This window comes from Crocodylus siamensis, chromosome 1, assembly GCF_052110815.1.
Source record: "Crocodylus siamensis isolate JL-2025a chromosome 1, ASM5211081v1, whole genome shotgun sequence".
Classification (NCBI taxonomy): domain Eukaryota; kingdom Metazoa; phylum Chordata; order Crocodylia; family Crocodylidae; genus Crocodylus; species Crocodylus siamensis.
The window spans coordinates 299,584,762-299,608,373 of NC_143395.1; the positions used below are offsets into that span (position 1 = coordinate 299,584,762).

The 23,612-nt window shown below is 41.9% G+C and overlaps 1 protein-coding gene across 2 annotated transcripts in view; it reads left to right on the forward strand.

Moving 5' to 3' along the window:
* The window catches only part of TMEM182 (transmembrane protein 182), a 50,278-nt gene extending 33,848 nt beyond the window's left edge, over positions 1-16,430 (forward strand). For both annotated transcript variants that reach the window (XM_090020872.1, XM_090020882.1), the window contains exon 5: positions 12,395-16,430. In XM_090020872.1, the coding sequence (XP_089876998.1) occupies positions 12,395-12,618 (224 nt within the window). In that variant the 3' untranslated portion in view covers positions 12,619-16,430. The remainder of the gene's footprint in view (positions 1-12,394) is intronic.
* The last annotated feature ends 7,182 nt before the right edge of the window (positions 16,431-23,612 follow it).

A 23,612-nucleotide genomic window follows, 5' to 3' on the forward strand; every position in this document is an offset into this window, starting at 1 on the left:
CCACGTTCATCTTGGAGTCAATAATGACTCCGAGATCCCTTTCTGCCTCCGTGCTCTCAAGAAGGGAGTTCCCATCTTATAAGTGTGCTGCTGGTTACTACTGCCCAAGTGCAGCACCCTGTACTTGTCAGCATTGAAACGCATCCTGTTTTTGCTAGCCCACCCCTGCAACCTATCCAAGTCTTGCTGCAGTCTTTCCCTCCCTACTAGCATGCTCACCTCACCCCAAATTTTGGTATCATGAGCGAATTTAAACAGGGTGTTTTTCACCCTGTCGTCCAAATCGCTGATAAGGAGATTGAACAGCGTAGGCCCCAGGACCGAGCCCTGGGGGACTCCGCTGCCCACTTCCCCCCAGGTCGGATATGACCCGTCCACCACCACCCTCTGAGTACAACCCTTCAGCCAATCTGCAACCATCTGACTGTGTAGGCATCAATGCCACAGTCACCCAATTTTTTAATGAGGATGGGGTCTTAGACTTGGTCTTGATGCCTTGGTTTAAGTTATGTTTGCAGTAATGATTGTGTTGCCCCTGAGATTCTGCAATGTGGCTGATTAATAATAATCATATACAGTGACTGGTGATGACAAAAGCCATAATATGTGACAAAATCCAGGTCTATTTACCAGGAGAAAGTGATAGCAGTAGAGGACAGGTTCCTGGCAGCATTCAGGATGACCTGTACAGAACAGGAAACACCTTTATTTCAGTGTTTCTCACCACTCCTAATATAACCCTTCCGTCATCTCCTCCTAATTCTATCATCTACTGAGAGTTGAGGAAGTTACTTCATGTTAAAAATTCTGATGTGTAACAACACTGAAAATCTTTCAGTATGAATATTTTTAAATGAACTGGTTGTTCTAACTAGTTTCTATAGCTGCTCAGTGATAGAAAATACAGTATGTAGAAAGACACAAAAGCTTGTAACCTTATAAATATAATATATAGAACTCAAGGTCAATACATAGTCAGAATATGACAAGAAAATTTGAAAGGGTATTACCTGTATTTTATTCATTTGAGGCTATCATCAAGGGTAAGATTTGCTATAATACTGGATTCTAGTTTAGTTGTACATCATACATAACCTACTGTTTTACAGGAGGGAGGGTTCTTATCAACATAGGAAACACTTGGAGATGTCTTTTCAGTAACAAATTAGATTATGATATTGCTAAAGTAACCTTCAGGACCAGGATTTATTTCAATTTTTTCCCTTGTTTTAAATTTGTTTGTTTTTTTTAAACTACCAGTTCTTCTGAAAACTGTAATTCCTGATTTACCCATTTTTCGCAAGTCAAGCATATACTTGAACTTAAGTGGGAAGTAAACAGTGATAGTATTGGCATTGACAGTTGGTAAATTAATCTGGATTGGCACTTTTAAAATGGTATTAAAAAGGTGATATAAGAAATGTGATTTTAAAACCTCACAAATAAAAAGGAAAAATATTTAAAGCCTGGGCTTGCTGAAGTCAGTGTAAAAAATCCCATTGATCTGTTTAGGTTTATGATTTCATCTGTTTATTAAGAATGACCTATTTAATTAATAACTGGCTTAGTTTCAGTTTTTAGATCACAAAATATCCAGATATTAAATGTCTATACTTTTATATTCTCCAATTAAAAATAATTTTACTGAGCAGTCCCTAAAACCAGCACAACATACTTTGAGGTTAATGTCTACTGTATTATATTCGGTCATGAAGGCCTCCAGAAAGGAAAATAATGGATAAATATTACAGTACATATTACAAAGATAGAATTATTACAACGGTACTTAGTACTTATCTAGCAACTTCCTTCCAAAGCGCTCAGTGTATATAATTATATTTAACTGAATAAGCCTCATAATCATTTATAGGGTGCTGCAGGGAAGTTTAATTTGAATACTCAGTTTGTATATTTAATACACAGTTTCTATCCAAAGCGCTTGATGGGTAATGCATTCATTCTCTTCCCTGCCTCAATTATGTCTCTATGGTTTCATTGTAATTTTTCATAGAACTGTGTCTACGTGTGCTGCCTTTTTGTTACAGTGTTTTGAGCATGCAGTAACCCAGTTTTCAGTGGTATAATATTTCAGTATACAGCAATATCCAAGTGGACAGCGAGGAACGCTTAGACCCAAAGGTATCCATCACGAGATGCCATCTCTGTTCCCCCTGTTGCAGGGCTCAGATCAGGAAGGAGAATGTGTGCACCATGTCACCGCTCATGCTTCTCAGGCTCCTGATGAACAAGGGTCAGATTTTGCAGCCCTTGCCCATAATGTGTAGTACCTTATTCTTTGAGTAATTTTATTGATTTCAAAATGAGTAGGGACATTGATAACTGGTCTCAAACCTGTGATCTTCCTTCAGTCTGTATAGTAGTTATGGCTTGCTACATGTAGACACTCTTGCAGTGGTGGCTGTCCTTTTTAGCAACTGTGCCACAAGGTAAGTCCAAAGTATGAGATAATGCCACTGTAATAATCTGTCACTGTGTTCCCCAGTGCTGCTGAATCCCATCACCACTGGGGTATGATAACACTGAACTCTATGGCATCTACCCTTGCAATTCTTGCAAGGCCAAACCCTTTAAGGCAGCATTTGCTACACATTGAGCCCCTGATGCCTGACTCTCTCCCTGAGTGCTGCTTCAGTCCCCTCCCCTTCCCTGAGTGCCTCCCTGATGACTATTACCATCATGCCAGTTAACTTGGTACTTGGGCTTATGTTCCAAACCCATTGGTTGCTCATGCTACGTGTACATTATTGTATGGTTATACCAACAAAATGTTGCTACTTCATGCCTTCTGTCCTGTTGCCCCTAAAACACGTAAGCACACAATATACCATCCCACAGATCTCCAAAAGTGAGACGGGGTAATTGGCTAGATGGATCATGTGGGAACAATAAAAGATATAGAAGCAGCTAGTAAAGTGGTACAGATCTTTGTTAAAGAAAGTTTAAGTTCCTTTAACATTTAATATATAAGGGACTAGTGTATGCAGATGTTTGCTCCAACACATTGTGCATAAGAACTTGCATATAGGTTAGTATCTTAACTATTAATATACCTGTTTTAGAGTCTAGGGAAGTGTGTCCATGCTGCCTGTGGAATCAGATTGCAAACTCTGCATACATGCCACAAATGGCAGTTATCTAGCTGCATAACTCTCATTTGAGCATGTAAAGCAAAACAGGTTTCTACCCCAAGTGCATGTGTTTGCTTGTATATACCATCTTCTGTGCATCTTCTATGGAAGGAGGTTTGATGACTGTTGGATGCTTAAGGAAGTATGCTGAGTGTGCTGACTCAGCTCCTGCAGCATTGTAATGGATACAGCAACAAAGGCTTCAATTCCACAGGTGGTAAGCAGCATTATGGTTACTTTTTCTGTGAGCGGATATACCCAATAATTGGGGACAACTGGCTGGATGGCAGTAATATGGAGAAGGAACTAATTGACATGTAGGATCACAGATGCAATATAAGTCTGCAGTTGGATGGCACAAAAGAGGAATGTGGTTTTGGGTTGTGTCAGTTGGATTATTAGGTGCAAGACACAGGAAGTTATCGTGCCTCTTCACTCAGCACTGATTAGGCCTCATCTAGAGTACCGTATGCAGTTTTGGGCTCACAGTTTTTAAAGGATATGGAGAAGTTAGAGTCCAGAGGTGGGAGACAAAAGTGATAAAGGACTTGTAAGGCAAGCTATATGAGGAAAGGCTAAAGGAAATTGGCATGTTCAGCTTGTAGAGAAGGTGCTTGAAGAGGACATGACAGCAGTCTTTAAATTTCTGGAAGGTTACCATAAAGAAGAGGAAAAACACCTTTTTTCACTTGCTGCAGGGGGCAGGATATGGTGAAGTTGCAGCAAAGCAGGTTTAGATTGCATAGCAGGAAAAAACTTCTTTAATGTCAGATCAGTGAAGCAGTGGAATAAGATGCCAAGGGAAGTTGCAAAATCTTTATCACTCAAGGTGTTCAAGAAGAAGTTTCATAAATATTGGTGAGTGATGATCTAGGAGTAGGCATGCCTAAGCTATACTCTGGGTAGTTTCCAAGCTTTTGGCTTTGTTAGTTGTCACATGGGACCAGAAAGTAAGCAATTTCTTACCCCCTCCTGTTGCTACACATGTGAGGGCCAGTAACATAACTGGGGTGGAAAAGCAAGCACCAACTTAGGAGATGTACCAGACATGCTCTCCATCCCCAAAAACTCTGTGCCCCAGTAGCAGAAGCAGCTCCACAGTATTGCTTTTGTAGTAGTAACTGGGTGCACCCTCCTACACTCCCACAGGATTCTCCCATGATGCAAATCCTGCTTATTATGCCTCTGGTCAGGGGATTCATCTTTTTTTTTTTTTGCTTTCTTCAGGGACTTTGGATGTTGGCTGCAGCCAAAACTGAGGGATTTGACTGGAGTGTGCTAGTGCTCCTGCTGGGACTAAACCTGGATATTCCCGGATAAAGGATCTTGTCCTTTTACTCAGGGGCAGACCAGTTGTTACATTAGTGATCAGGAAGGAATTTTACCCCATATTCAGTCTGGTATGCATTGTGGGAGTTTTTCTCTTCCTTGATACCTCAAGTGTATTTTAACAACCCTTACAGCAGCAGGACAATGGCCACCCTTGTTCTCCTGCTTTACCTTGGTGAGGCTAGGGTGCTATACTTCAAGTCTGTGTGACAGGGTTGACTGTAGTTTTAGTGATTTAGTAGTTTTAGACAAGGATTTGCTAGGGATGGTTTGGATAAGGATGGTCCTGCCTACAGCAAGGGATTGAACTAGATGTCCTCCATAGGTTCCTTCCAGCCCTACTTCTCTGTGATTCTATAATAATTTAATTATGAGGGAAGTCTTAGTAAAACCCATAATTACCATAGGCCTAATACTTCAAGGTGCTGTGTACCTCCTGGGATCTCCTTAGAGCTGTCAGCTCCCGTGGACTTAAGTGAGAATTGATGAGACTCACAAGCCACCAACAGGTTCATAGTAAGTTGCATGATCAGGCCTCCTGTGGGAGCCTAAGATTAAGAAGGTATTTAGGATTCCCCTCCACCCCCCTTTTTTGCTGATAGAATGAAGGGAATGATGTCTGTATTCTAGGTACTGACTTACAGCACATTTTGCTCTCAGATGTACATGCAGGCTCCTGTTACACTAAAAAGAATCCCATGTACATATTCAAGAGCTGAATAGGACCCTTACTGCCTGACACTAAAGTCCTAAGAGCCAGGAGGACAGAGGTCAAAGTGGGAGGGATATCTGTGAGCTAAGCGAGAAAACAAAAACTGGCTTATAAAAAAAGTTCTCTACAAATTGGAGAACTTCAGAACTTTTAAGCACAACCAAAGGAGTCTCATCATTTGTCTAGCACCTGTTGTCTTTGTGTCTATATAGTGAAAGATTCATGCTATAAACAGACATCTACCATTGACAAGTAAAAGGCATTTCTGCATGGTAAGAATAAGTGCTAAAGGCCAACAAACTGCCTCTTGAATGCATAGACATTTCTAAAGGTTCTGCATTCTTTTTTTCCCCCTGTAATATGCAAAAGTATTTGTTTGAAAGAAATTCAAAAGAATAAATGCTTGTGACAGAAAAGAGTGACCTCAGAGGAGTACGTGTCTTATCACACTGCACAGTGCTGTGTATTAAACATGTGGGTTCTTAAAAAAATGCGGAATGGAAAGGAAAAGGCGGGGGGGGAAGTATTTATTTATCCTAATCTCTCTCAGACATATTTTATGCTCTGGAAATAATTTTTCCCATCATTCCTGATGCATGCAATTGCTGTTTTATTCCATGCTTACTTAAAGGCAAGGGCAAGTGGACACCCATCCCTTCACAAGAGGTCTAACATCTTAAAATGTAGAAATATAGCACCGCACTAAATGTTTCTAAAAGTATTTGATGGAATTGTGTGATTTCTTTTTCACATTGGTCATTATAAATTGAAAGTTGGGCAAATTGAGGGTTCATGACATTTTCAATAGCAAGTCAGCATATGGGGGACAGGACCAGATTTCCCAAAACAAATATATTCATCTTAGTATATTTTCCTTCATAGTGAGCTGACATTTCACTTATACTTGAAATGGATGTTTTGTTGACTTTTATAGGCATGACTAATATTTTGAAGGAGACAGACAAGCTAATGATGAAAATGTGTGAGTATAGAAATATGGAGGAGCAAATTACTTTACAATTCCCTGCAAGTATAATTCTCTTTATCTAAACAAGTATTCTTAAGAAATAAAGGCCTAGTTCTGCTCTCACATATACAAGATTTACATCAGTGAATTAACTTCAAATCAGACTTCAAATGCATGTTTTGAGCAATTCTGATTAATTTGCCTCTTAGAAATTTCAAATACCCATCACAGTTTGTTTTTTCTTATTATCTTGTAGAGCAGGGGTGGCCAACCTGCAGCTCTATAGCCACATACGGCTCTTCAGAGGCTAATATGCATCTTCTTGAATCTTTGCACAAACACACGGTGACCAGCTTCGAAATGGAATTATTGGTCCAAGTAGAAGCTGGTCACCATGTGCTTGTGCAAAGATTCAAGGAGACACATGTTAACTTCTGAAGAGCCACATGTGGCTACGGAGCTGCAGGTTGGCCACCCCTGTTGTAGAGGAACTGCCTTAAAAAGTTATCATATTCCCTGTATGCTCCCTGTATCTGATGTACTAAGTGTGGAGACAGACATCTCCTTTTGTTGCCCTGTGCGACCATACAATTTTTTTTGGTGGCACAAAGGCCAAACAAAAAGATAGGTCCATGCCCCTTGCTGTACCACAAATGCCCAAAATTTGTGGCCATGACAAAGGTGGTATTAATTTGTGCTGCTGTTTAGTGCTGGATGTCTCTTTGCTTTGTGGTGGGAGAGACTTGGCAGCTCGCAGCTGCTTACATTCTGTCACTGCCCCAGGCAGGTGCTCCAGGGGGTGAGGGGCCCTGCATATCTTGGGAATTTCCACTCAGCATCAGACCCCTTAAGCCCTGGAAGCACCTGCCTGCATTTTGCTTCTCTCAGAGATATGCACTTGGGACCTTTAAGTTAAATGATGGAGTCCTATCTGGTGAGAAACCCCGCCTGTTGCATTTATACGTGCTCCTGTATACATGCTTCATCAACTGGCTAAGACAGTCCCTTGAATATGGCAGAAGATTGTGTGGTTTTGCTCACAGAGCTGTAGAACTGAAAATCAGAAGACTTTTTGTTTTATTTTTTGGTTTGCTGTTGATTTGCTCTGTAACTTTGAACAAATCACTTTGGTGTGGTTTTCAGAATGCCCCTAAAAGGCTCACTGTCAGCAGCAATAGGAGGGTGCTGAGAGCCTTTGAAAATCTAACTCTGGTCATTCTATAAATCATTTTGTCTTCTAGAAAATGGAGATAATCAGGTAAACTCACACTTAGATGGTGCCTTTTATCTGGAGATTAAGCACTTTGCTATATAAATCCTGAGATGACATTATCGTATGTGACGTTATTTTTATTTATATTCTTGTTTATGTCCTGTGTTAAAAAAATATTTTTATGTTGCATGTTAGGAAATTAATTGTTTTTGAGTCTGTCTTCCTTTAGATAAATGGTCAAGAGTCAATTGCCCATTCAGTAAATCCACAATTCCTCTTGTCTGTATCACCATGTGTTTGGTGTAGGTAATGAACAGGGATCCTGGGTTTCTCTGATAACAATTTTTATTTTCTCTGACTAAAAAAAAAATCCTTAATTTTCAGGTTTAAAAAAGTAACCCAAAATCCACATTTTCTGTGATGAAAATGAAACACCACTCTGTATGTGTGTGTGCTAGTGACATTTCATTTTACTCATGGGAAAACGTGGATTTTGGGTAACTTTTTTTAACCTGAATATTGGGGATTTTTTTTTTTATCAGAGAAAATCAGGATTCTTGGTAATGAAGTTTTTTGAACTTGTCAGAGAATTAAGCATGTTCTTTTCTGCTCTTGACACCTTTATTGTTCAGGTTTTTTCTTCAGTGCAGGAATCCTTGAACGTCTCACAACACAAGATTGAATGGGCAGCAGTGGAGGTCCTGCCTCTTTGCTTTCCATGTTAGGTTTTGCTGACTTCTGCAATGGACTCTCCCACGTGATTAGTAGAGGCAAGAGGGCCACTGCATGCCATGGAACATTCCAGGAATTAGCTGGGTTTATGGCAGAAATTCTCACTAGTATTGTTATCTAGCTTGTGTCTGCAAAGTGCGTTAGAGACTGAGATAAGTACAGATACATGAAGATGGATAACTTTTATTTGTTTTTATGACGAAAGCTCATATGTCACCAGTCTGATATTTTGTTTGAAGTGAAATCTGCCCTTCTGCAAAGATCCTGCCTAAAGCCCTTGTGCCTTTTAAGTCCTCCTTAAACCTTCTTTTAAAGAGTTTTAATGGAGCCTAGACACTGTGTTGCCTATCCATAGGGGAGTGGCTTCCATCGAGGGCGGCTATCATAAAGGGCAGTCCAGTTGTCCTCTGTCCTCTATTGATATGAAACCCGGCACCTTTATGTCCTCCATTTTTCTCTTGCAGAAAAATGGCATTGGGTTTCATATCAATAGAGGCCAGAGTAGCAGAAAACTGGAATGTCCTCTATGATGGCCATCCTGCTTCCATCCTCTGGGTGAATTTTCTGGGTGAGTAGTTCATTAATACTGATATTTAGTATAACTTCAGTACTAAATTCCATCAATATTGGGTGTGTGTAACATTTTAGTTGGGTAAAATATTTTCAGAATTGAATTTATGCCATTTAGAGTTGGGATGGGGGAGAGGGTTGACTTTGTTGTGAACTCAAGCACTTAAAATATATATATACTCTTGAACATGTATTTCACAGTCAGACAATGTGTCTGCCTTACTTATAATGCATCTCTTCTGCCTCCTTAAGATTGCAGCTACTTTGGGATTTTAAGTCTTAATTATGCTTCAAGGTAACCATACTAGCTTTTTTTTGGCAGGCTTCAAAATCTAGTATTCATAACCTGAAAGTGATTGAGAATGACTTCATTACAGATAATCATGATGGTCAAAGTGTAAAGACAGTAAGTTTGCAAAATAAATTCCAATAAAAATGTCAGTGCATTATATCTTAAGTCTTTGAATTTGGGTCAACTAATGAGTCCAAAATATAGTTTGGTTTGTTTTAGGCTTTTTATATTTAATGTCTTTCAAACAGTTAACTTCATTGCTGGAGGCCTGGCAAATCAAGTTATCAGTCCAAAATCACTCGCCTCCAGTTTTCACTAGTATGTTACCTCATTCTGGTAATGTAATTCTGACTTGGAAAACCTTTAAAATTTTTAAGAACATCCCGCTATTCAAAAGGTCCACAGACATTTAAGAATCTCAGAAAACCCATGAGGTAGCTAAATAGCCCCTGGACAGACAGGGCATTGACAGTGTGTTGCCAGTAGGTCCAGGGAAAAGATTATTCCCCTCTATTCAGCGCTGATGAGTCCACATCTGGAGTACTGTGTTCAGTTTTGGGCCCCCTACTACAGAAAGGATGTGGACAAAATGGAGAGAGTCTAGTGGAGGGCAACAGAAATGGTGGGGCTGGGGGATATGACTTCTGAGGAGAGGCTGGGGGACCTGTGTTTATTTAGTCTAAAGATGAGAAGACTGAGTGGGGATTTAATTGCAGCCTTCAACTACCTGAACGAGTGTTTGAAAGAGGATGGATGGAGCTAGGCTGTTCTCAGTGGTGGCAGATGACAGAACAAGGAGAAATGGTCTTAAGTTGCAACAAGGGAAGTTTAGGTTAGCTATTGGGAAGAATTTTCTCACTAGGAGTATAATAAAGCACTGGAACAGGTTACCCAGAGAGGTGGTGGAAGCTCCATCCTTGGAGGTTTTCAAGACATGGTTAGACAAAACTTTTGCTGGGATAATCTAGTTGTGGCTGGTCCTGCTTTGAGCAGGGCCTTGGACTAGATGACTTCCTGAGGTCCCTTCCAACCCTCATTTTCTACGATTCTATGATTCTATTCTGATTAAAACTCTCCAAAGATTTCTAGCATGATTTTCAGATTTATTGGGCATCACCCACTCCAGCTGAAGTCAAAGAAAGTTGTGAGTACTCCACCCCTTGACATCTTGTAGCAAAATAACTCAATTATCGTACTCAGAATTTGAATACATTCTGGCAAAAATGCCATAACTGCCCAATGTCACCAGAAATAACTGGCAGAGTTGCTGTTAGAACTTAGAAGCCTGTGGCTCCCACTCCCCTGCTTTTTCTTCTACAATCTGTAGACCCAGTTTTACTAAGAAGTGCCACCCAAAACTGGGTTTTTTTGTATTACAGAGATACATACCCATCTTGGAATTGATATTTGATGTCAGTTATCCTCATTATATTTGAATATCTGAATACCTAGCCCTAATTTTGGAATATAAGGTATGCTTACACCTCTTCTGTAGCAATCCTGAGACCACCTCTGAGAAACTAGCCCCACCCAATCTCCTGCTCTGCACATGCTGCTTGCATAGAATACAGTCTGGTTGCATTTTTGGAACTTGCCCAGGGTGGCTCTCAGATTCCCCGCCTGGGGTGTGCTTCCAGGACTGCTCTAACTGCAACCATATGCAATTTTTTTGTTGGGATGTGGCATATGAGGAGTGGGGGTGAGTGGGTAAAGATTATTTCTTGGCAGCTGTCACCTCTGTGGCTGTGAGCGTTTGACTGCACCCAGCACTCTCGTTGTCTTAAGTGGGAATGCTGGTAAGCAAAAAATCTGGCTCCTAGTACCACAGCTGATTCTATTGCTCTGCTCTACCATCTACGTTGCAAGGCTGAACATCTGACATATCAGCATTCCACTGAAATAACATGGAGTACTAGGGGAGGCAGCTGGTATATCAAGCAACACTCGTTCTGGAATATTAATGTAGTGGCTATGTGATCAATAACGTTGTTGGAGGGGCGTGCTGCAAGTACGTATGTGTTAACAGTCCAACGGCTTTCCAAAACGGTGGCTGGAAAACCACCATTTGTCTTTGCTGTCTTCCTTTAGCCCACTGTTTAGCCCAAATTTTTGGCACAAAAGATCCTAATGTTGGTGGGGGAAGGGGTGCTTTGTGCCTTGTGGTGTGAGGAAGGGGCTGGATGGATGTTGTGGTCTTTTTGAAAAAATGTTTATTATGCGGTTGCCCGCAGCCACAGAGGACTAAATGACCCAGAAGGTCCCTTCCAGTCCTATATCTTATGATAGTTATTTTCAGGAAACTGTTATGCCCAATCTGATGAAAATACTGATGTACTGATTAATTTTTTTTCATGTAGCTGTCCCATTGTTTTGGGTAGTTAAGGAACGTTCAGCATGATGCATCATAAAATGATCAAGTAGACTCCAGTAGAATGGAGTACATTCTAAAATATGTAGGGCGACCATATTTCCTGAGTCTCAAAATGAGACATTCTGCTCCATGCACTCTCTGGCATACTTAGTTGTCTCCAAGCTCTGGTATCAGCTAAGTGTGCTGTCCAGTATGCATTTGGGGGAATGCAGCATACTGGAGAGAGGAATGTGTCTGTGTGTGCATGTGTATGTGTATATGTGAAAGCATACAAACACTAACAGACTTTCTGTATGTCTGAAGAAGGACATTTGTGCCCGAAAGCTTGCAAAGAACACTTTTTTCCAACTATTTATTTGATCTAATAAAAGATATCACATCTACCCAAAGAACCTTGTCTGCATAAGTGAAACAGTGCCACTTTTGTTGGGGCAGTCCCTCATTAAACACCTGTCTGAAATGTCCCACTGAAAATGGTACAGAAGTGTTTGAATAAAAGAGATAGGTGTTTAGGCCAGGACTGTCCCAGTGAAAAGAGGAAATAGTCATGCTAAAACTATGCATTTTACCATGAGCAGTGTTGCAGTATGCCTTAACTTGGATTTACAAACAGACAGGAAGATGCAAGGATCTCCTTTCCTTGTTCACACTATTCATATCTTGCAGAGGAGCTATGCAGGGAAGCAATTCCAGAACTTATGAGACAGAAAGATTTCTCCTTCTTACTGTCCTCAGGGGAGCAAGTACAAAATAGTAGCTGACCTGCTGAACTCAGGCCTTAAACATGCATCTTTTCTTTTTGGTCACTTTGAATGGTCCAATAGAATTGACAGCATCTTTTCCCTTTAGCTGGTAGGCTTGTGCATGCGTCAGTGCAATTCAGGAACGAGAGAAATTAATATGGTTCAGCACAACTTTAGGCAACAGATGTCTGAGGACAGCTGACAGTGCCTAACAAAGAGGGCCTTGATCTTTGACGGGATGCTAACATATTCAGTAAATACACCGATTATTTATTCCATACTTCTTATCATTACACTATTGATGTTTCTTTTTCAGGCATCATATTTTCATTGGTGGTCGTGATGTATGTCATCTGGGTCCAGGCAATGGCTGATTTGGAAAACTACGAGAACATGAAGAAAAAGGATTGTCCAGATTTTACTGTTCATGTGCGCTATGGCTGGTCTTTCATACTGGCTCCTATAGGAATATTTTTTGCTTTGTTTGCTGGAATGCTCTTCTTATTAGTAGGTCGTACTATTTATTTGCACTCTGACTAATCAGCCATCTGGTAATGGGCATGCTGGAAGCTGAGTGAAACTTTTTAACTGGATCACAATTTTTATACATTATTCTTGCTACCATAATCTAAAGTTGTAGGTGTACTGGTAGAATTGCTTCAGTTACTTGTTTAATTGATATGTTCCTATGATAAAGGACACAAAACCCACTAAAAGAAAAAAATCCAGTTTCTTTGATTCTTCAGGAATTACATGACATGTTTTTCTACATAACATTATTTGCAGTATTAGATCTGCCTGCAAACATGAGAGGGCAAAAAAGCAACATAAAATGGGTCAAATCAAGATTTTATACGTTTGCCTTTTGGCAATTATTTTGCGTGGCTGTCAAAAAAGTCCTTGTGGAGAATGGTAAAAGACAGAGAGGAAAACAAATGCTCAGCTGAGTAATTTAATACACTGCCTGTCCCTTTCTCCACTGCTCTCCTAAGCTTTAATATGAACAAACATTTCTGCACTTAAAAATAGAGTGCAGTTGTTCTTGCAGTGTTTTTCTTATATGGGTAGTACAGATGACCCCAGTGAATAATGACTTGGTGCTAGTATGTACAGGCAGTGGCTAAACTGCTAACATTATCTGTTTTACTTCTGTAAATGTTTGAAAGTGTGCTCTTCTATTCTTCCGTATTTTGTTGCATGATTCTCTAAGCCAAATCAATGCCCTTAAACAACTTACTTAAAGTATGCCAAAATTACAGCATAAAATATATGGTGCATATTTTTAATCAAGTTTTTACCTAGACATTTTAGATGTGTTTAATAATTGGTTTCTCTAGTACCTGCAATGTTATCTAGAACTAAACTTAAATAGAGAAAAATTGTTGTATATTGACTTTTTTATTAAAAATGTTTATAACGATTATCATGTACAGCACATGAACATTTATGTATTCTGAAGCCCTCAATTTCCTAAATATTAAAATCTGTATTGTAGACCAAATCTGGCTTGCCTACGGGTCATCCCAAAGAAACTATTCAAGTGAGTAGGGGTAGTAGATTTATGCCTATATTATGCAACCGAGGTGAGCTGCTTATGTGTGCAGGTCCTTGTGCTCATGGCATGGAAAGAATGGGGTGGATTTCTAATAGTGGGGAAATTTATTTCACTTGGCAGTAGGTCAGGTTGAAATTAAATCCATCTGGGAAATTGGTTAGAGTTTGCACTTTGTAACTCAATGCAAAGTAGTTTTGGTTTGATGGAGTAACATAAAGACTTTATGCTGGTTTCTTTTCATGCACAATGCTTCATTCCACAGCTGTTATGAATATTAAAAGCATCTCTAAGAGGGAGGAAAGACTGACCACCTAGAAGATGTGGTGGGATAGATTGGCTGTTGCTTCCAATCCAGCAGCCCTTGTGATTGGAAGATTTCCAGTCTTCCCTGCTACTTATTTATTTTTCCATCATCAAGATTAACTTTATACATTATAAAACAGGAAGGCAACTGGGGGGAGCACAAGCATTGGAAATAATTACCAAATCACAAAAATATTTTTATTGGCAGCTAACATGATGTTTTTAATTATTGTGCCACAAGAGTACGATGGGTGAATATTTAACAGAAAAATCATAAACAAATATATGAATTCCATATAGATGCTGGCCATCAGGAGAATATTAAAGTTACACAATAATGCCCTCGGTTAGCCAGGAAAAACTGAAATTAACCCAGTCCCCCACCTTGTGCATAAATATTACATTCCTGCCTTTAATTACATGATCATACACTATTTCTCAAATAATACAATATGTCAATTTTTCCTCTACAGCCTTGGATACTCAACAGTAATTGTGTGAATAAATTCAATAAGCAAGAGCTATTTGACTAGACAGCATTTTCAAACCCTGGCCAATGCTCCCCAGGAGGGAGCCCTTTTCCACTGCAACTTAGGGGGCACCAGGAATAAGCCACTTTCCGACAACTCTTAAAAGCATTAGAATCCTGAGGTGCCTCAGAGCTGGGCTCCTTCCTGCAAAGCTTACCATGTGTGCAACAGCAACTAATACATTCTGCAAAGCAAGAGCCAAAGGCTCCTTTGGAGCACATAATTCAGCCCATGTGCATCTTCAGATCTCTTTCCATTGCGCAGCTAAATTAGCTACACCCTTACGTGTGGTGGAATCTCCCAAAATTGTGCACTTTGGGTCGGACTGTAGGTTGGCCAGCATGGCTAGAAAGGAACTTACAGACAATTGAAGATGGAATGAGGGCATACCTGGCTGCTATGTCCTTCACTTGGAAATTTGGTGAGGCTTTAGATATAACTTTAGAATTGTACTTTACCCAGTTTGATTGTGCTATTCTAGTCCCACTGACCTACTCATTTTTAGAAAGAGCTTGAGTATTTGTAAAAGTCAGGTGCTGATCCTGATTTTCTATATATTTGGATCTTCACAAAATAATTGAGAATCGCAACATTTTCACTTCAATTTACATTTTGGAGATCTTCTATGATTGGATCAATGCACTTTAATTCCTACTCCCATAGCAAACTACAGTAGGAAAGGAGCAGAGCTGGAGACAGGATGGGAGGGGTGTTGGCTACCTGTGCATACCCAATAGGGTAATGTGCTGCTCTTGCAAATGAGAAGTAGGTAATGGGGAAGAAATTATTCTGAAAGGACTTTTCCTGGTATAGTGAAACTAACACACTGTCTTTTACTTAGGGCTCTCTCTCAAAAGACATGATGTGGGTCTTTCATTTTTTGGTGTTTTTAAGAATTCCAGGAAGGGAGGCCAGGCAGTGATTCTTACTTGGTGAAATCATTCAGAATGAATTATTGCCTAGAAATCCTGATGGTAGCACAAAGATTACCATGATGAGTAGAGCTGAATAAAAAGATTTTAAGTGGGATTCAGTTCTTTAACCTAAATAGTTTGTGAAATGTGTCATATTATTTTCTTCCCAAATGTATAGCTCTCTCAGTTTTTTATTCAATTTAATAGTCTGTGATCAGAGAGCTAAAAATAAGTACCCATCAACTAATTTATTGGGGAAATAATTGTGAAAGGAAGCAACTGAATAACAACAAATGTTGTGTTACAAGCTCCTATCACAATTTTATCTCTTAGTCTTCACTACAAATTTTTGCAGGCATAGGGGCATGAAAAAAGACACACCTATGGAAGCAAAACCTCCAGTTTGGATACAGCTAGCCAACAGAAGAGGGTTTTCATGAATTTGACTTTATGTCACTTGGTGAGGTGATGTCAACAGAAAATCGCCTTCTGTTAGCATACTGTGAATTTCCTTGAGGGGGCCCTGTGTGGCTATAGTGGCAAAGACTTTTTAGGCTTGGAGGCTTGAGATGCCTTTAAGAGTCACTACTGAAGGAGGCTGTGAGGAATGTTCAAGCTTTGTGGGGAAGAATGAAGCAGCACCCTCTGCCAGCCATTGAATGCAGTTGTCATGGGTTTTAAAGGAAGGTGTCAACCCAATACGGCTAAGGCTGTTGCAGACAAGAGCTTACAAAAGAAAGATTCCCCCCTGGGTAGGATATTGGACTTCTCACTTAGTATTGTCTTCAATGGGCTCCTGGTCATTAATATCTGAACTAGTGAAGCAAAGGAATGATCTTCTTTGAATCAATGAGGAATATGGTTCAAATACTCTGTAAAGTCACCAGCAGTTTGTGGCACAATCCAAAAAAGCCCTGTGATGTGCTAGAAAACTGTAAAAAGCTGAACAGAACACGTGACTGGCATGCTATGTACTTCTCCAGAAATTCCTTGGTAGCTGCAACGTTCCACTTACTAAGATTTTTTAATAAATCTAAATATTGGACCTCACACAGGTGCTCTTTGACTTTCACTGTAACAACTGGCCCTGTTCTGTTTTTGCTTTTGGCCCTGTTCTGCTTTCTTGCCCATATCCATGTTTTCAGGTAGTGTTCAGTGAAGTCTACACACAACTAGCTAGCTGTGTTGGCCACATCCCATAAAGAAGACCCCTCCCTTGATTCCCCTTCACAGCTCTGCTCACCTTGTGATCAAACTGGAGACTGGGCAAAAACCGGAAAGGCCGGCCCAACATTCCTCTCTATGAGCAAACCCCCAACAAGGGAACACAGCCAGAAACTGTGGATGTCTACGCTGCATTCTCAGCGCTCCCAGAGAAGGCTGTTTTTAAGTATGTCCTACCTGCTTCTCCTGGTTGCATGTGTCAAACTCAGAGGTAAAGCTGCTCTGTGGGTGCCCTCTGCCATTGCTCTTGTGATCTGTGCTTTCACAAGCTTGAGATTAGCAGCTTCGCTACTTCATTTCTGGGTCTGGATGGTGAGTGGAGGAGTGAGTGGGTGAGGCATGTTTAAAAGCAATACTCCCTGCAAGGCCGGGCATGCGATATAGACATTCCCTCTTAAAAATCAGTTGAGGACTTTAACATAGGAACATAGGACAGGAAAGTGGCTCTCGGGTCAGTGAGTCTAGACCTCTGTGTTTTCAGACAATGATTTTTCTGAAAGTATCCAGACTATCAACTTTGGCTCCTCTCATACACTGTGCTACAACTAGCTACACTGTGGGCTATAAAAAAAAACCTATACCATTCCACAGGGGAGACATAAGCACCACCATTGTCTTGGACATAGGCTATAGGACATAGGCCCTTGACATAGCAAAGGAATTGTTAAGGTAACATTTTTTCAGCTGGTCCAATATAAGGACAATGCCCTGAGTGACAGAGGAAAGCAAAATCCCCAGCAACTATGCTTACTAATCTGCCCTGGGGGAATCATTCCTTCCTGAGCCATGATCTGGTGATGGTTTAACCCTAAGCACATAGACATAACCCTTCAGACAAGCACCTGAAAGGTTTCTAAGTCCCAGAAGGAGCAACCAGTGCACCCTAGGCAAACTTCCACTTCTTACCATATCCCATGTCCAGTGATTCAGAGGAAAGTGAAAAATAGAACCCCGACTCCTCCCTCCCCCCAAAAAATTAACCCAAGAATCAAATGATACATTAAGAGAAAAAAAAATCCTTTCTATCCCCTACAGGCAACCAAGCTGAAGCCCTGAAGTGTAAGATTATCACATTTTTTGCACAAAGATTGATTTTCCTTTGAATTGCGTTTTGGGGATATCAGAGACACAAATCCACATAACACGCGGGGTCTGTCTACACGTGACACTACATCACCAAAGCGATGCACTGGATAAGTAGCTGTTCGGAGGCACAGGGGTGTAAAGTGCTCCGTTCCAAGGATGAAGAAACTTCCCCCACAAGGGACAAAAGGTGGTGAGGGAATTACAACAGTCTTGAGTCACAAATTATCCCTTGGTCTGCTTTTGGGGCAGTGCTTGTGTGTTCACTGCTCCTTCTGCAGGGCAAACAGTTTAGGCTGTGAATAACTGCTCACCAGTGACACTGAAGGGTTCACAGTCTTGTCCTAAAGAGCTAGAAATCCCCACATGCACAAAGCAGGAATTTACTCTCCTCTTAAATGAGAAAGGCTCTATTTTCCCACCACCCTGAAGCTGGAATTCAAACTAATAGCAACTGCTTCCTGAGGGGTAAAGCACTAAAGCCTAGTAATTTAGGAACTAGACACTAACCCACAATCTTGTAGTAGACGACTGTAATGCCTTGAGCATTTTAGCTTTTGAATAGCTTGGAAAAAATGTACTGCACTGAGAAGTAAGAATTTAATGCTGAAGCAGTGTGTACAGCACGATGTGACAGTCTTGCATCAACTGATTTATACTGTCCCAGAATTGGCCTGTTTATGTGTATGCAACAGAAAGCAAACCCTGCCTAGTGAGAACTGCAACCTTAACTACACCCTCTTCACCCTCATCTCCTGCTCAAAGAGGGAATTCATTCTGGCTTTGGGTCTAAGTCCTGCCAGGAGTTGGCTAAAAGGCCAGATCTCATAAGAAATTGCAGTTTTTCAAAATTTCTTGTAAACTAGGAATGACAAAAAATTCATTTTTGAAACTCCAAAACATGGTGTTTCATCCTGAAAGGAAATACTGTACTATATTATATACAACATTAACATTTTCCTCCAAAAACAGTCCCCCAGAATTAAGGTGCATGTATTAAGCAGGAAATCTGATTTTCTGACAAGTATATAAGCACCCTGCTTTGATTCCTGCTCCCCAATACACCTCCCCATGGCATTAATTTTCAGGCAGGTAAGGGAGTCCCTTGACCTAATGCCCCATTGCTCTTTGCTCCAGAGGTGTTGAGTCTCTTCATGTCTTGACGTTCATATCAAGATCATATTTCTTAGGGAATTTATGCTGCCTGACAGTGATAACTGCTCCCCATGCCTCTCCTTCTATTTCACAGCCCTGGAGATGCTTTAGCTCTTTTCAAAATCATTGAACCACCCCATGAGACCAGTTTTCAGCAACAGCTAGGGTTTCAGCTTTAGTTAAGCAAATAAGGGAAGGTGGGGCATCTGAAGATTAGGCCCTGTCCCTGCTCAAAACAGCCATAACTCATGGTAAATTTTTTTCTTCATTCTATTAAAAACGAGGTGCATATTATACTCCAGCGTGTGTTGTCCTGTTTTCTCCATAACGGGAGAAAATGCAGTATGCTTCCTGGGTTCTTGCAGCTTCTGCGTGTAATTGACATGCTTGATAATAGCTAATGGCAGTCATAAAACTGACAAAAATCTCAGTTTAATTCAGAAGCTCCCTGGTTGCGCTGGTCTGAAGCACTAAGGTATGCTTTCCACAGTGACTGACTTGGCAGCCTGATTGGTGAAGCTGTCCTGAATTGGAGACCCTGAAAGTATACACTAGGATTTCCAGGATTTGATGCTTCCTGGCTGTGCAGTAGGGATCTGGAAGCATAAGGAACACTGGTTAAAACATGCTCTCCCCCGACTTTCAAATTCCCAGCTCTGGGACAGCAAGAATGGAGGTCCCAGCCTGGTTGATGGCCCTGAAAGCCTAGGGTTCTACCATGAACCCAACACAAGAACCATGCCTTTGATTTGCTGAAATGTTCTTGCATCTACGCTGTTATTGACAGAATATTTGGAGTTCTGTGAATGGTGATGTTTTTAATGAAAATGTTTTACTGAAAAAATTCTGAACAACTTTGGAGTTGATTGCTAACTTCTAATTTATTTAGAGTCAAATCCTCTCTGGGATACTGGAGTTAAAGCCAACATAGCTCAGTCGTAGTCAGTGAAATTGTGCCAGATATAATCCAGTATAACTGAGAACAGAAGTTGGTCTTTGCAATGAACAGTGTCAGAAGAGGTGAAAAATATCTAGCTTGGCAGCAGTATGGCAGAACATGATCTGTGGGTTATAGTGATTGCAACCTAAATTAACGTCAGTGTGATGCTGTTGCAAAAGAAAAAAGGCTAATTTAATTGTATGGTATACAGTATAACCTGGATGCTTTGCAGTGTTAGGTTCCTTATCCCCCTGTGAGGGTTTGCAAAGCAACCAGAGAATACAAAACTGCTGGCCATAATGGTGCTGAACTAATGCAATGCTGTTTGCTTTGGCTTTTATTTCAAAGGGTGCTATAAGAGACATAGGAAGGCTCATGAATTCCTGCTGAGTGGAGAAGCAGTGCCTTTTAAAGTAAAAGCCACAGCAAACAGTTGGGTGGCTCATCCTTAATTCAGCAACCTGCTGCAAATTAAATGGGTGGTGAACCACCCAGTTATAAATGGTCTCCATTCTTCTCTGTTAGCAGGAACATCTTATACACGAGATGGGAGTGAATTTATTCCAGTCTACTTGGCACTAATGAGGCCTCAGCTGTGTCCACTTTTGGTCACTATTCTTTAAGAAAAAATATAGACAAACTACAGAAAAGCCCAGAAGATGGCCAGAAGAATAAGAAGACATTAAGACAACATGAACTATGGCAGGGCTATTTAACTTTGGTGTAACCTGGGGCCTACCTTGCACTCTGCATGATCCACCACATGTGGGGGCTGCCTTCTGGGGATCAGCTTCACTGTCCAATAGTTGTGCTAGTGGCCCTGCCCCTCATGTCATGCAGGCTGTGCTGGTGGCATGCAACCCACCCACCCCCAGATGTGTAGGCTGCACAGGCAGCAAGCGGACCTTCATCTCCTGTTGGTGGCATGTGGCCTCCTTTCCCTGTTGCACGGCCTGTGCAGATGGCACATAGACCCCTCTAGTCCCTTCTTTGTTGCATGGCAGCAGGAGAAACAGCTGCTGTGGTCCATGGGCCACCAATTGGCAGCCCTGATCTATGGGCAAAACTCAAAATAATCAGGTTTTCCTAGTCTAGAAAAGGCAAAGGAGGAAATGATAGTGTTCTTTCAATACAGAAAAGGTTGTTATAAAAAAAGGTGATCAAATGTTCTATATCAGGGGAGGGCAAAATATGGTCCGCAGTCCAAATCCAGCCCACCAAGCCATTCTATGTGGCTGTGGGGCCCCTAAAAAATTTAGAAAATGAATATTTATCTACTCCTGGCTGCCTGTCAAAGATGACAGGAGACAGGGGGAGTAGCACTCAGGAGAAGCTGGCAGGACTCAGTAGCAAGGCCAACCTGGACCTACCCTTACCCCAACCCCCTCCCACCTCTGCCCCTCCCAACCAGAAGCCTCTCCCTGCTGCAATTTTCACTGCTTCCCTGAATGTGCACCAGCTTCTCCAGCACCATGGGGCCCCTGGCTGCATTGCCAGATCACAGATCGCGCAGCCTGCACCAGTACCCCAGGGCCAGTAGTGGGGGGCGGGGGGGTGCGTGCACATGCACATCCCTGCAATAAGGAGGGGGAGAGACACAGGGAGCAATGAGGGAGGGAGAGAATGTGTGCATGAAGGGAGGGAGAGAGAGAGAGAGGGTGTCTGTATGTGTGTGTGTGTGTGTTCATAGGGCGCATCCCACATGCACACTCCACCATACACATGCACCCCCCTTGCACTACCATACATACAGGCTCCCAGACCCACACCCCCTTACACCCCCTCTCCCTCCTCCCCCACACACTTCCTTCCACAAACCTCATACCTACCCACACCCCACATGTCTACACACACATGCCCACATGCTCCCTCACCCCACACTCACACCTCCACACCTTGCCCCACCTGCCACATACCCACACACCAACAGCCTCCCACAAACATATACCTACCCTTCCATGCCCTTCACCCCCCAATATACAAGAGTAAAACTTCATTTTAAGCAATTTGTGCAATCATCTCTATGTTTCATAGTTTCATAGTAGTTAGGGGTCAGAAGGGACCTGAATAGATCATCTAGTCTAACCCCCTGCCACTTGTTGGAACACACACTGGAATCACATGACCCCAGACAGGTGTTCCTCCAACCTCTTTTTGAATTTACCCAAGGCAGGAGCAAGGACCACATCCCTAGGAAATTGGTTCCAGATCCTAGCTACCCTAACAGTGAAACAGTGCCTCCTAATCTCTTACCTGAACCTATTGTTCAGCAGCTTGTGGCCATTGTTCCTCATCACCCCAGGTGCTGCTGGGGGGAATAGGACCCTTCCTATTTGCTTCTGATCTCCCCTAATGAGTTTGTAGGCAGCCACCAAATCCCCTCTCAGCCTCCACTTGCTGAGGCTGAACAGGTTCAGGTCCCTCAAGCCTTTCCTTATAGGGCCTGCCCTGTTGCCCTCCAACCAAGAGGGTGGCCCTCCTCTGAACTCTCTCAAGGCAGGCCACAACCTTCTTAAAGTGCAATGCCCAGAACTGGATGCAGTACTCCAATTGAGGCCAGACCAATGTCATGTAGAGGGGGAGTATCACCTCTCTGGACCGGATTGAGATGCATCTTTGGATGCACGACAAGGTACGGTTAGCTTTGCTGGCTGCAGTCTGGCATTGGCAGCTCATGTTCATCTTGGAGTCAATAATGACTCCAAGATCCCTTTCTGCCTCTGTGCTCTCAAGGGTGGAGCTCCCCAGCTTGCATGTATGCTGTGGATTCCTTCTCCCCAGGTGCCGCACCCTGCATTTATCTACATTGAAGCCCATCCTATTACCATCTGCCCACTTTTTTAGTCTGTCTAAATCTAATTGAAGCCTCTTTCTCCCTTTGAGTGTGCCTACCTCTCCCCACACCTTGGTGTCATTGGCAAACTTGGACAACACGTTTTCCACCCCCTTATCCAAGTCGCTGATGAAGATGTTGAACAGTGTAGGCCCCAGGACCGAGCCCTGGGGGACCCCGCTGTTCACATCCCACCAGGTCGAGTATGACTCATCCACCACCACTCTCTGCGTGCACCCCATCAGCCAATTTTTGACCCATCCAACTGTGTAGGCATCAATGCCACAGTCCCTCAATTTATTAATGAGAATGTGGTGAGAGACAGTGTCAAAGGCCTTCTTAAAGTCCAGAAAGACTACATCCATGGTGACACCATCATCCAGGAATTTAGTTACCTGGTCATAAAAGGCCATCAGGTTGGTCTGGCAGGACTTGCCTTTGATGAACCCATGTTGATTTCCCCTAGACATGATCTCCCCTGCTGGTTCCTCACAGATGTGATCCATGATAATTTTTTCAAGGGTTTTCCCCAAGACCGATGTGAGGCTTATGGGCCTATAGTTTCCTGGGTCCTCCTTTCTCCCTACACTATTATGTACACTACACAAACACATGTAAATCAGGACAAAAATATTTTTTGAAATCAAATTAATGAATGGTGTAGATGTTTGATTTTTAGTATATAATTTGGTATTTTTCTGGTTCTGAGATGGCAAAACCCCTTGTTGACAGGAGTATTTCCAGGGGCAAGGGGAGGGCCTTCTGGTGGCAAAGGTCAGGTGTTAGGGGGTGGGACTTCTGACCACAAAATGGCGACTGGGGGGGCACTCGTCAAAGGGTGAGGCTACCGATGCGGCCCTCGTCAGCTTGCCTAAACACGGTAAGCAGCCTTCTGCCTAAAATAATCACCCACCCCTGTTCTACATGGTCACAGGGAGGAGATGAGAAGAAGTCAGTTTTATTTTAATAGCGAATTTAGCTTGGATATTATGAAAGA